This window comes from Cervus canadensis, chromosome 16, assembly GCF_019320065.1.
Source record: "Cervus canadensis isolate Bull #8, Minnesota chromosome 16, ASM1932006v1, whole genome shotgun sequence".
Lineage (NCBI taxonomy): Eukaryota > Metazoa > Chordata > Mammalia > Artiodactyla > Cervidae > Cervus > Cervus canadensis.
In genome coordinates, this window is record NC_057401.1 from 36179131 (window position 1) to 36192570 (window position 13440).

Below are 13440 nucleotides of genomic sequence, written 5' to 3' on the forward strand. Positions count from 1 at the left end.
CACACTGCAGGCAGATTCTTCACCACCTGAGCCACCAGCAATATATAAAGAGCTAGGGCTTAGATGGCTGTTTGTTTTTTTTAATTTAAAGATGTCTGAGACATGAGTATGTTTAAATAGTGAAGAGGAAAGTCCAATAGAGAAGGATAATTAAAGGTATAATAAAGGTGATAACTTGATGGAGTATTATTTTTGAGAAGGTGGAAGAAGATGGGATCCAAAAATAACAATGGACAAAGGGACAGATATATCAAATGAGAAGATGTCAGTGTAGACAAGTTTGTAGCTGAAAACGGGGGAGATCTAAATATTTGAGTACTTAATGGTGAAATCAGAAGAAACGGGGTTTGAAATTTTGCATATGCGTAACAAAACTCATAGACTTTGATCCAAAAGGTTTTCTAGATTCATTTTTTTTTCTATCAAATGGATCAACTGGCTTTCTGCTAGTCACCCAAGCGTCAAACTGCAGTGTAATCTGTGACCTCTCCCTTTTCTTCCTTCCTGATAGCTAAGGAATTATAAAGTAATGAAATAGTATGACTAGAAAGGACCCTGAGAATGTTCAAAGTTACAAATGAGTAACACATCCTACAGAAGTTAAGAGGTATGCTTAAGTGTGCCCTGCAAATCACTATTAGCAGCTGCTATGAGGCAAAGCTGGTCAGAAGGGGTAAGTGACCTATTAAAAGCAAACATTTATCAGACTCCATTGTGTATTTCAGTCTAATATACTATGTGGCACATAGTAGGGACTCAGTAAGTATTCAGTGAACCCATGAATGAATGCTGGCGGTAGTGGCTAGCTGAAAACTAAAAGTCACAGATTTGGAATCAATTTGGGCTTGGCAGAACCTTGGAATCACTCTAGCTCAACTCCCTCATTTTTAGATGAGGAATCCGAGTCCCAGAAAGATGAAGCAACCTGCTCAAAGTCCAGGAGCTAGTTACCGATAGTGCTAGGACTACAAAGAAGCAAAGAGGGTGCCAAAACAAATAGACCTAAAGAGCAGGAGGGACGGACACTAGGATCTGCACTGCCACTTGATTCTCCTCTTGTAACAGGGGCATTTTCTTCCATTTTCATTACTTTTACTCTATAGCTCGGATCTAAGTGTAACTATGTCAACAGTGCCCAAGTCGCCCTTCCTTCTCTTGCCTCCTAGTTTGTTCCACATTCCAAAGCCAGATCAGTAATCATCAAACATTGCTCTCAGGACTCACTTCATTTCAGTTAAAAGCCTCCAAAAGGTCAACTACTGCCTACTAGACTTTCCTGGTGCCTCAGCTGGTAAAGAATCCGCCTGCAATGCGGGAGACCTGGGTTCCATCTCTGGGTTGGGAAGATCCCCTGGAGAAGGGAACTACCCACTCTAGTATTCTGACCTGGAGAATTCCATGGACTATTCCATGGGGTCGCAAAGAGTCGGACATGACCGAGCGACTTTCACTGCCTACAGAGTAAGATCCAAATTATTAACATTCTTAACCCTTCACTCTTTTCCTATCTACTTTTACAACCGTATCTCTCCATCTAGAAATGTTCCACTTGCCCAGACTCGTCTATCCCTCAGCCTCTTTCTCAAAGGCTAACCCCGCCCCCGCCCCCCCCCCGGGGGGGGGAAGGTAGGGAGAGGTTATAGTTTTTTTGTAGGTTAGTAGTAGCTGCCACCTGCGCAGCCCCACAGGGCCCCATGCTTAGCCGTGCCTGGTACTTGGCCAACTGCTCTCTTTCTCCCTTGCAATTCTTAACAGTTTCTGAACAAGGGACTCTGCGTTTTCATTCTGCACTAGGCCCCGCAAATAGGGGAGCGATTCCTAAGTCGGTCTCCTCAGACCTTAGCCCGGAGCCGGACACATCAGCCACTCAGTACTGCAGGAAGGAACAAAGGGTCTATCTACAGTAACGAAAAAGAATCCAGAGCCAGGAGTTGCGGCCGCACGTGCTTTCCCGCCAGGCGCTTAAAACCGCACTCGCTGGCCCAGCGCCACCTAAGACCAGTTCCAGCTGGGTGCAGCTCCGACAACAAATAGAATTCCAGCCCTTCCCCCGGCCTCAGCCAATCCCCGAAGCGCCTCGGCCTCCAAAACCGCTGCGGGTTCTGATTGGCTTACAGAGTTGGCCTGGGGGCGGGTGCAGACGCGGGGGAAATGGGTGGAGCTGGAGGTCGGTCCCCGGGCGGGAAAGTGGCCACTGCGCAGGCGTGGATGGAAAAGGCTACCCAAACAAACACAGCCTCACCAGTGGGAGGCCTCCCGCTTTTCCCCGCCCACCTTCTTCTTGGACTCTCCGGACTCCCAATCGCCCGGCTTTCCCCGCCCCCGTCAACGTCTGGGCACGTCCTCCTCGCGGCGCGGGCCACGCACTGCTGTGCACTTAACCTCTGCCAGCCTGGCGGGAACCCGGAGGCCGGAGCGGCGCGGACGGCACGCAGTGCTGCCGGCGGGGAGCCGAGGCCTGCAGCCGCTGCCGGGCCGACGATGACTTGTTACCGAGGCTTCCTGCTGGGCAGCTGTCGTCGCGTGGCTGGGGGCCGGGCAGCGGCGCTCAGGGGGCCGGGCGCGGGAGGCCCCGCCGCGCGGCCGTGGCTTGGCTGTGAAGGCGGCGGCCGGCGGCACCTGGGGCACGGGCAGCCGCGCGAGCTGGCGGGCTGTGGTAGCCGCCCCGACGGCGGCTTCCGCCCGTCGCGGGTGGTGGTGGTGGCCAAAACCACCCGGTACGAGTTCGAGCAGCAGCGATACCGTTACGCGGAGCTCTCGGAGGAGGACCTGAAGCAGCTGGTGGGTCCCGGCGGCCCCCGCTCTTGTGTCTTGGCCCGGGCCTGGGCCGCGACTTTGGGGGGCCGGCCGCGCCCCCTCGGGCGAGACCTCTCGGGACAGCCCTTCTTCCCGGGGCATGTTAGATGCCAGGCCTGCCCTACAGGCTACCCTCCATTCCCTCCTGCTTCGCTCGTAGGCTCCCCTCTCCAGCGTGCGTGTGTGTGTGTGTGTGTTTAGAGAGAGGGACAGGTTCACTGTTAGTGTGAAGACCCCCGCCCCCAAGCCGGGGGTGTCTGGAGGAACCTTGGGTGGGAGAAGGACTCCCACTGTGGGAGAGGTTTGGGGATTCATTTGCGCCCTCGCCACCCACACCCCCTTTAAACAACCCGGAGCGAGGTAGATCAGAAGCTTGGATGCTCTGGGACTCTCTCCCCAGGCCGCCCCGAGGGCAAAGGGGGCCCTTGGGTGCCGCTGCGGGCAGCGGAAAAGAGGCTCTGGTACCGCGGACACACCCCCTTTTATTGGGCACGACTGCCAGGCCTGGGGCACTCCGGAGAGCCAGTCGGCTTCAGCCTTTTCTGTGCTGGAACGTGGTCCTCAGACAAGGTTCTAGGAGTTTGCTTTAAAAGCTCACGTGTCTCCAGTGCTAGGAAGAGCAAGGGAGAAATTTGACTTTGAATGTATGTTATTAAATAGAAAGGTCCAAACGAAGGCAGGTAAATACAGCGCCTATGTCTATAGTGTAGTAATGCCTCCACAGCAGACAGTGTTTGGTATAGTTGTTTATTAATATCTTTGCAAAGTATGTAAATACACCTAAGGTGGTGAATATTACCTACTTTCACTCTTATTTTTGAAGTGTTTGATCCCATGTCCACACCCACTTTAGGAAAAGGAGAATGTTTCTAGATGAACAGTATATCTGGAAAAATCTCCGTTGGAAATCTCTTAATTGTTGACACCACCCCAAAAGACTTTGGAATTAATTGCCTATATCCATAATCCTGTAGCATTCTGTACCAGAATAGACACTCTGGTCCTGAACTTGTGGTTGGCAATCATCAGCAATTTTTTGGTAATGTTTTGTGGAGTTATCAAAACGAAGGGCTTCCCTGGTGGCTCAGTTGGTAAAGAATCTTGCTGCAATGCAGGAGACCCAGGTTCATTCCCTGGGTGGAGAAGAACCCCTGGAGAAGGAAAATGGCAATCTGCTCCAGAAAGTGAAAGTGTTAGTTGGTCAGGCCTGTTGGACTCCTTTGCTACCCCATAGACTGTAGCCCCAGCTATAAGTACTGACTGTTTTCAATATTTAGCTTCATTGTTTAATGAGTTAATTGAGGAGGGCCTCTGTATTCATCTGATGGCAATGCTAGGTGTACATTTCTCTCCTTAAAGTGTTTGAAGGTAGCAGTTTATAGAAAACATTTGCGTCATTTAAAGAGTAAATGAAACAGTTTGAGCAGGAGGTTGGAGTTTGTGTTAAAGGAATGAAGCTGAGGGTGAGGCAGGGAATAAAAAGGTGAGCAGTAAGTGTTTCTGATTTGGGAAAGAGGTGGTGCCCTTTGGGTCCTGCTCCTAATTCTGCAGATCTGTTATAGTTTTTAGAAGCTGTCAAGTGCTGTATATGCATAAATATGTTCTTCATAACAATTTTGTGGAAGCCTCCCACAACAGTTAAAAACAGTACACTTGGTTGGCATGATCAGTGTGTGGGATTGGGGGTCAGGAGCCTGGAGCCAGGCCCAGGTCCTGTGTGGTCAGATTCCTCTGCTGCTTTTTAACTTTTCTGGGGCTCCTTGGTGACAGTGGTACTTTTGGTGAGGCGCTGTCAGTTTTCAGGGTGTGTCTACCTAGTTCACTGTGTGAAATACTAGGATTGGACTAGAGAGCCTCCAAGGCCCTTTCTGATATTTTAAGACTCTGAATAACCTGTATAAGGCCTCACGATGTGAGTGGCATCTGAATTAGATTAATTCTTGGGTCTCTGAACTAGATTACCACTAATCAAAACTTTTTAAAATGTAAGGCAAATCAAGTCTTTCAAAATCGAACTACCTGGTACACCCACTTTGAGCATCTGAAGAGAAATCTGTAATGGGTAAATATTTGCCTATTGCTTGAGTATGCTGTCTGGAATAAGAACACTTTTGAAGTAACACTTCTGGACTGTGGAACAGAGTTTTGAAATAGCTGCTGTCACTATCATTTCAACTAAGTTTTATTGGATTTGTCTGTAACTGATGTGAGGTATTTATATTAAGGCCAGTATTCAGAATGAAGGGCTTCCCAGGTGAATGAGTGGTAAAGAATCCTCCTGCCAAGCAAGAGACATGGATTTGAACCCTGGGTCGAGAAGATGCCCTGGAGAAGGAAATGGCAACCTGCTCAAGTATCCTTGCCTGGGAAATCTCATGGACAGAGGAGCCTGGCAGGCTACAGTCTGTGGGGTCACAAAGAATTGGGACTTAGCGACTAAACCACAACACATTTGGAATGGAACAGTATTAGGTGGAGCCCGTACCAGAGTTCAGGGACAGGCCAAACAATACTGGACTGTGTGAAATTGTTCTAAAATGGGATTCTGTGATAGGAGTGATATGGTTAATGTTGTTTGCTATTTTGCTGGGGTAAAAGATACTGAGGGATATGAATCATGTGAATTGGGTATAAAAGAAAGTCACCAAGTGCTTCCATGAGTGTTCTGGCACCGTGGCTGGCTGTGTCTATGGAGTCTTGGTAACCTGAAGTTTTATAGCAGATGGTTCTCTTTTGTGGTGGTGGTGTTGATTGTTCTGTGGCAAAATAGATCTCTATTAGGGTATTTGTTAAAATGAAAATGAAAGATGAGGGATAGAGTGCAAGTATAATTTCATACCCTGAAGCTTCATGGTTCTTTAACCTTGTGGAAACATAAACAATTAAAGGAAATATTTCTTAGTTGATAAAGCATAAACAGACTGGGTGAAAGTTTGACTTTTCATTGCTCATTCATATTGGTTTTACTTTGGTTTATTTTCAGTTCTTGCATTTCCTTTCCCCCTAACTGATAAGTGACTTTTCTTGTGAATAAATTTATAGTCAGTGATTTTACCTTTACTGGCTCAAAACTTTGCAAGGACTAATTAAACTATTTTATTACACTTGCCTCATAAGTGATGTAGCTGTCAGTGGATGTGGAGCTTATATTAACAGGGTTGATGCCACTCACAAACTAAACCTTTGGATGAATCGAAACTGATTGGAAAGGATTTTGCCATCGTAAACACACCTATTGGCCAAAGAGAATGTTTTATTTCAGAGTATTTTAATATATGCCAAATAACAAATGAACCATTTCCACCTTTCTCTGGCTCCGCTCCAAGTCATATAACCCCAGAATCAACTCCTTTTAATGGTTTCCATTTTTAATTTCTTTTAAAATTAGTGTCCTAATGGGATAGCATCATTTCATTTAGTAGTCCCTCTGTCACTGGCTTAAGTTCTTCCTAGTTACTGCCTTCTTAGCAGATTTGGGAGATGCAGCGCCTTGGATTGTGTTCTCCTTACTCTGAAAACAGTGGTGCAACTTGTAGTTCTTGGGCAGATAACGTTTCTGCCACATGTGCAGTGAGTGTAGTGTATGCACCAGGAGTATCTATCAAATGAATGAACACGATCTGGAGCCATGCCAGAGCTTTGCAACGGAACCTCACTCCTTTCACATCTTCCAGACACAGGAACCTGAGTAGTCTATCCAAAGTGAACATCTGGCCACTTTATCCCTCTGCTTAGAACGCCTCAAAAGCTCCCTGTAACCTATAGAGACACCCAGGGAATTTGTTAGAATGCAGGTACCGGAATCTTTCTTTCTTCCCCTCAAATGTCAAGATTCAGTTTGTGGAGAACTCCCAGACTTGGGGCTCTGAACCATACCCTTAAGACTGCTGATGCTTAAGGGATTCACATTTTTAACAAGCTCTCCAGGTTTGCAGTTGGTTCCCAGATCACACTTTGAGAAACGTTATTGTAGGTGAACCTTTATTATCCTTCGTGTGCTAAAAACAAGGTCTTTTCAGAAGTGACTTGGGTCCACCTCTTAAACTTCATTTCTCATCAGTTCTTGTCTAGAACTTCATTTTCCATTGATTTCACACTGCTTTAGTTTCCATTAGATGATGTGCTTATTTAGTTAATTTCTTTATGTATCAGTAACACATTAAAATGGTTCAAAATGTAAAAGATACAGAAGAGTATACAGTGAAAACTCTCTTATTCTTGTCAATGGACACTCAGTTTTTGTCCCTGAAAGTAACCAATGTTAATTTCTTGTATTTTCTTTCAGAAATAATCTGTACATACAAACCCACAGAGTGAAATGTTTTTTCTTTATCCCATCTCCCTTTACTCAATGCTAACATATTATTTAAGTTATTCTGCCCCTTCTTCCTTTTAGTATGTACATAGTACTTATTGTGTGCAAATACTTTAGTTTTTTAAAATATACTATGTAATGAATAATAATAATTTGTGTTATTGAATAACAAATGATTTGTGTTATTGAATAACACAAATAATAATTTGTGTTAATGAATCAAGCTCTAAGTACTTAAAAGTGAAATTGCTAAGTGAGAGAAATTTGAAATTTTAATTGGTATTGCCAAATTGCTTCCCTTAGAGGCTGTACCAGTGTATACCTTCACCAGCAATATATGAAGGTACTTATTTTTTCATAAACAGCTTAGCACATTTTGGGGTTTTTGTTAACCTGTAGGTGAAAAATGGTGTTTCAGGGTAGTTTGATTTGCGTTCACCAATGTCTTCACCTTTGTAGCCCCTTTTGCTTTGAATCCTCCTTCATCCTTTAGCCCAGGGATCCCTAACCCTACCCCACTCCACCCTCCCCCACCCGCCTGGCCAAGGACCTCTGCTGGCTGGTGGTCTGTTAGGAACCCTGCTCCACAGTGGGAGGTGAGTAGCAGGCAAAGGAGAGGAGCTTGGTCTGTATTTACAGTCCTCCCTATTGCCCTGATTACTGACTAGTCTCTGCCTCCTGCTCAAGGAACTCAATAAATGTAATGTGCTTGAATCATTTTGAAACCATCACGTCCTGCCCTCATCTGTGGAAAAATTGTCTTCTGTGAAATGTTCTTGATGCCAAAAAGGTTGGGGACCACTGTTCTTGCCGTAGGGTGAGGTTTACACATTCCTCTCACAGGAAGCCATCCTTGATAACCTTGCTGGGCCCTGCTCTGGCCGTCAAGGTTGTGTTAGGTATTCTTCACTGTATTTTCATAATGCATATCCTTTTGAGTTTTCCACTTTAGCATATGATCTGTGGTTATTTTTTCCTCTGGAGTTGAGGTCAAGAACTGTATTTTATTCCTCATCCTCTCTGCCTTTCCATCTCCACTAAATAAAGGTAGGGAAATATTTCTGAATTAAAAACATTTTTTTTTTTTTTTAGTTCTTTTTACCCTGAGTCTGCCAGTCCAGAGTGATTTCCAGTGTCAGTCTTAAGAAAGATGTTAGTTGCTGAAAACTTAAGGTAGAGATTACTGATGTGAGTTCCCTGAAAGAGGCTTCATGGTTAAATATGTTTGAGAACCATAAGCCTAAACAGACAATGCTTTTATTTGACCATGAAATTTTGGGTGGAGGCAGAAAATGTTTTTAATTCTGTGGAACACAACTTGGAAAATAGAGGCTTACGATATATTCCAATAAGTACTTACAGTTAAATAAGAGACTCATAAAGGTGTAAAAGGATTGAACATCACAGTAGCTGAAATTCCATTAACAGAATTATTGGTCAATATGCTTTAGAGCCCTGGTTTTCAACCTGCCCTGTATATTAGGCTTACCTGGGGAAGCCTGTAGCCAGCCATGAAATTGTAAATAACTTAATTTTTTCTTTTTTACTATGATCACTTTTTCTATATTTTTATTTATATGACTTAAACTTTGAGTATAGAAAGGTATTTATTGATGCACATTAATAACTTCTCAACCAATAAAGTATAAGTTGACTGTGTTTTAGCCTTTTTTTGTCTTTAAAAACTTACATCAGTAATATATTCTTTACAATGTATCTTTTTTTAGAAATTTGCTTTTCTTATTCACTATTGGTTATAAATTCTATGTTGATATATGTTAATTCATTTTAACTGCTATATATAGTATTCCATTATTTGAATAATTAGGTTGTTTTGAGTTTTTCCACTATTTAAAAAAATGCTTCAAATAAAAATACAAGTGATTTTTCCATAAGCATTGAATGGCTCCCTGCTTCCAGTGTTCTCATCAGCACTTGGTAGACTTTAACATTTTTGCCAATGTGATGAGGGTGAAAATTGTTATCTTTTAAGCTACTTAAATATTGAAGAATAAGGAAGAATTTATATGTGAAGGGAAGGGAACAGTACTAGCAAGACAGCAGGGAAGGTCATCTTTTTGCCAGTAAAAAAACCTCAAACTTGGTGACTAATTCACAATCAGAAAAATCTTGTGTCATGATGTACTCATATTTGATACAGAAGATAACATGAAGCAGTTTACTCTTGTTACATGCAGTATAGTTTATTTTTTCTTGACTATTAATTCTGATTGTGACCACTAGATTGATGTGGCACCCTAAGGGCAATTTGAAATTCACTGCTCAAGAGGGAGTATTATTGACGCTAAACAGGTAAGTGGGCTTCAAGTGAAAGTGCAAGTCGCTCAGTCCGTGTCTGACTCACTGTGACCATGTCTGTGGAATTCTTTGCGACCAGTCCATGGAATTCTTTAGGCGAGAATACTGGAGTGGGTAGCTGTTCCCTTCTCCAGGGGATCTTCCCTACCCAGGGATGGAACCCAGGTCTCCCACATTGCAGGCAGATTCTTCACCAGCTGAGCCACAAGGGAAGCCCAAGAGGGCTTTATAAAGTTGTTAGATGCCATGGTTTTAGCTCAGTCGTTTTCCGTCTTTTAACAGCAGAGCACAACCCTTGCTCAGCCCTGCTGTCTTCCCCACAGGAGTGGGGGGATGGCTCAGTTTTTCTGAGATGTCACTCTTCTGGGACTAGTATGAAAGCAGGCTTCTGGTGGGAGTGGTTAGATGATGAGGGGAGTAGGAAGTATTTTTAAGGAAGAAACTCTTTAGAAACTCAAGAGGCAAGCTATTACAAGAGACCAGATAAGAGTTGATGTTGTCCAGAACTCAAGCAGTGGCAGCATGAATGTAAAGGACAGATTGGAGAAGGAGGTCACAGGTATAATTACTGGACTTTACCACTGGCTGGCTGTGGAGATTTGGGAGAATTAAAGCTGACACCCGGGATTTACTCTGTTGACTAGGTAAATGGAAGTATTATTAACTATTATATGGGATTCAGAAAAGCAAATTAGGAGGAATATATAATCAGATTTAGATGGTTTTGGGGAGAAGTACTTGATCTACTGGGTTGATATAAAGGTAGACATTTAAAAATTGGAGCCTATAACTCAAGAAACAGGCTTGAGCTAGCAGTTAACTTCTTAGGTGCTGGTGTATACTGGGTAGATCAAGTCCCTGGAGTGGGGAGATAATGAAAGTGAAATGGAAACAGATAAGAATGCCAAAGATGGAACCTGGTGCCATCCCATTGTATAAGAGAGTAGGTAACAGAATTAATGGCACCCCACTCCAGTGCTCTTGCCTGGAAAATCCCATGGACAGAGGAGCCTGGTAGGCTGCAGTACATGGGGTTGCGAAGAGTCAGACATGACTGAGCGACTTCACTCTCCCTTTTCACTTTCCTGCATTGGAGAAGGAAATGGCAACCCACTCCAGTGTTCTTGCCTGGAGAATCCCAGGGACGGGGGAGCCTGGTGGGCTGCCGTCTCTGGGGTCACACAGAGTTGGACACGACTGAAGTGACTTAGCAACAGAATTAAGGAGAATGCAGAAGCAGGAATAGGGCAGTGAGGAAAGTAAAGGTGAGAGCCTGAGATAAAGAGTAAATGGAATAGAAAGAATTGAAGATAAATACTAAATATAGCTGAAGAAGTAGAGTTTCCTGCGGCTGGCTTGATCTGGCTTGGATAAATAGTTTACTTTCTCTAGCTGTTAGTTAGGTGCCACTAATCCTTTTAAGGCAGTTTCGAATGGTACTTGGTGTACCATTTAGTTAAGTGTATTCTTCTAAGAGTGCTTAAATTATGCCTAGTGAGTTTACGTACCAGCTGTCATTCTCACAAGTTTGTGCATTTCTTACATGTTAAATTTGAAAAGACATATTTCCTTCCCTTACTGGAGTACAAAATAGTAAACACTCGTCTGACTAGTAAAACAACTTAAAATTTTAATTCAGTTTTGGTCAAGTAAAGATGTCTGTGATACTTTAATGGAAGTGTTTGGGTCATTTAGAAAGTAGCATGACTCTCACATCTGACCTTAAGGTGTGGTTAATTTCTGTCCTTTCAGAATCCTTCCCCCTGCCCCCTTTCATGTTGTGTTGTCAGAGCGTGTGGGGAGAAGTGTTGTTGGCTTTGGAAGATTTTATAGGGGAAGTTCTGTGGTTTATGTTAAGTGTGTCTGCTGTAGAACTTTTAAGTTCACACCAGTTTTTCCATTTTAGTGGATAATCCTTAAAAACATTTTTGTTAAACTGATGAGAACTAACAAGCTTTTGGAGAAAAAAAGGAAAAAATATTAAGAACTTTGTCACTAATACTGATACCTTAAGTGTAGCATTGCAGGGTTGAGAATGTATTATAAATTTCAGTAATTTCTTTAGTTTCTTAATTTTAAAACACTTTACAGAGAATTCCTGGGTTCCTGTTTTTGTCTGATTGAAGTATGTTTTTAAATCTTTGAAGTGTTGTTATTTTCCACGTGGGTAGCTAGAAATTCTTACTATCCTTTGAGTATTAAATAAAATTGTTTTTTAATATAAGAGCAAGTTGAATAGTGATATAAGACTTTCTAATTGATGCTTTTTGTTAGTGATTTTTAAAAATGCCTTATCTCTTAGTTGCCTAGTTAGCCACTCTGTGTTAGTACAACTTAGTAGGCCAACCAGCTACATTGTTTGTGAAAATAATTAATGAAAGAACTTGTATTCCCTAAATAAATGTATCAAGCATGAATTATTAAAGAATTACAGTAATTCACCAGAAGAAATTCTACTCTTGAGATGTAATTTTTACACAGTATCATGTAAGTTTAAGGTGGACAGCATAATGCTTTGACGTTTATACGTCATGAAATGATTATCACAATAAGTTTAGTAAACATCTGTCATCTCATATAGATATAAAATTAAAGAAATAGAAATTTTTTTCTTGTGATGAGACCTCTCAGGATTTACTCTCTTAATAGCTTTTATATATAACATACTGCAGTGTTAGTTATAATTATCATGTTGTACATCTCTAATATTTATCTTAAAACTGGGAGTTTGTGCCTTTTGACTGCTTTCATCCAACTCTCCCTTCCTTCTAATAACCACAAATCTTACCTCTTTCGCTATGAGTGAGTTTGCTTTTGAAGTATAATTGACCCTGTGTTAGTTCTTGTTATAGAACATAGTGATTGGTGTTTCTGACATTTCAGAATGATCACCACATAATCATTTCATACTTGTGAGTCATTTATTTTGCAACTGTTGTCCCAGAGGTCTCTTAAACTGTCCTTATTTCTTTCTATTCTTTTTTTACTTTTTCTGTTCATCTTCAGTGATTTCCACTACTATATCTTTCATCTCGCTGATGCATCCCTTTATATCATCTAATGTAATGTCGAGTCCTTCTTGTGTATTTTTCATTTCAGTTATTGTTCTTCATCTCTGTTTGGTCATCTTTATATTTTTGAAGTGAAAGTATTAGTTGCTCAGTCGTGTCCAGCTCTCTGTGACCCCATGACCGTCAGGCTTCTCTGTCCATGGAGTTCTCCAGGCAAGAATACTGGAGTGAGTAGCCATTCCATTCTCCAAGGGATCTTCCAGACCCAGGGATTGAACCTGGGTCTCCTGCATTGCAGGCAAATTCTTTAATGTCTGAGCCACCAGGGAAGCCCCTTATATTTTCTAACTCTTTTTTTAAAACCTTTTAACTTCTCACTCTTCTCATTTAATCTCCAGAGTTCTTTGATCATTACCTTGAACTCTTTATCAGGTTTAGATTTCCTGTCTCCATTTCAGTTAATTCTTCTGCGATCTTATCTTGTTCACTTATTTGGAACGTCTTCCTCCCTGCTCCATTATTCCTGATTTGCTGTTTTTGTTTCTGTGTGTTTGGTAGGCTGGTTATGTTTTCTAGCCTTGGAGAAGCAGCCTTTTTTAGGAGATGTCCTTTGTATGTCAGCAACTTACATGCTGGTCACCAGACTTGCATGCTCTAGGGATGCCTCCTGTGTGGGCTGCATGGGCCCTCCTGTGCGAGCTGGCTACTGTGGGGCGTCTGGTTGGTTGTCAGGCCCCGCCTGGTGTGCCGGCTGCTGTGGGGTGGGGTTGGGTCATGAGCCTGCTGGCTGTGTGGCCCTGGGATCCCTTGACCTGGTGCTGGCCCACTCGTGGGTGGAGCTGAGTTCTGGAATAGGTGGTTGCATGTAGGGGTTCCACATCTAGTATTGGCCTGCTGATGGGCAGGGCTGGCTCTTGCCATGACTGGCTGTGGGTTCAGGGATGTCGCCAAGCTGGTGTCAGCCTAATGGTGGGTAGGGCCAGATCCTGGCAGCTGGTT

The 13440-nt window shown here is 43.0% G+C and overlaps 1 protein-coding gene across 3 annotated transcripts in view; it reads left to right on the forward strand.

Moving 5' to 3' along the window:
- Positions 1–2332: 2332 nt before the first annotated feature.
- The window catches only part of NADK2 (NAD kinase 2, mitochondrial), a 47897-nt gene continuing 36789 nt past the window's right edge, over positions 2333–13440 (forward strand). Inside the window, exon 1 of one of the 3 annotated variants that reach the window (XM_043488775.1) lies at positions 2333–2781. In XM_043488775.1, coding sequence (XP_043344710.1) covers positions 2482–2781 — 300 coding nt within the window. In that variant the 5' untranslated portion in view covers positions 2333–2481. Of the gene's footprint in view, positions 2782–9656; positions 10075–13440 lie in introns of those variants that run through there. The other 2 variants (XM_043488776.1, XM_043488777.1) reach the window with 2 other exon arrangements.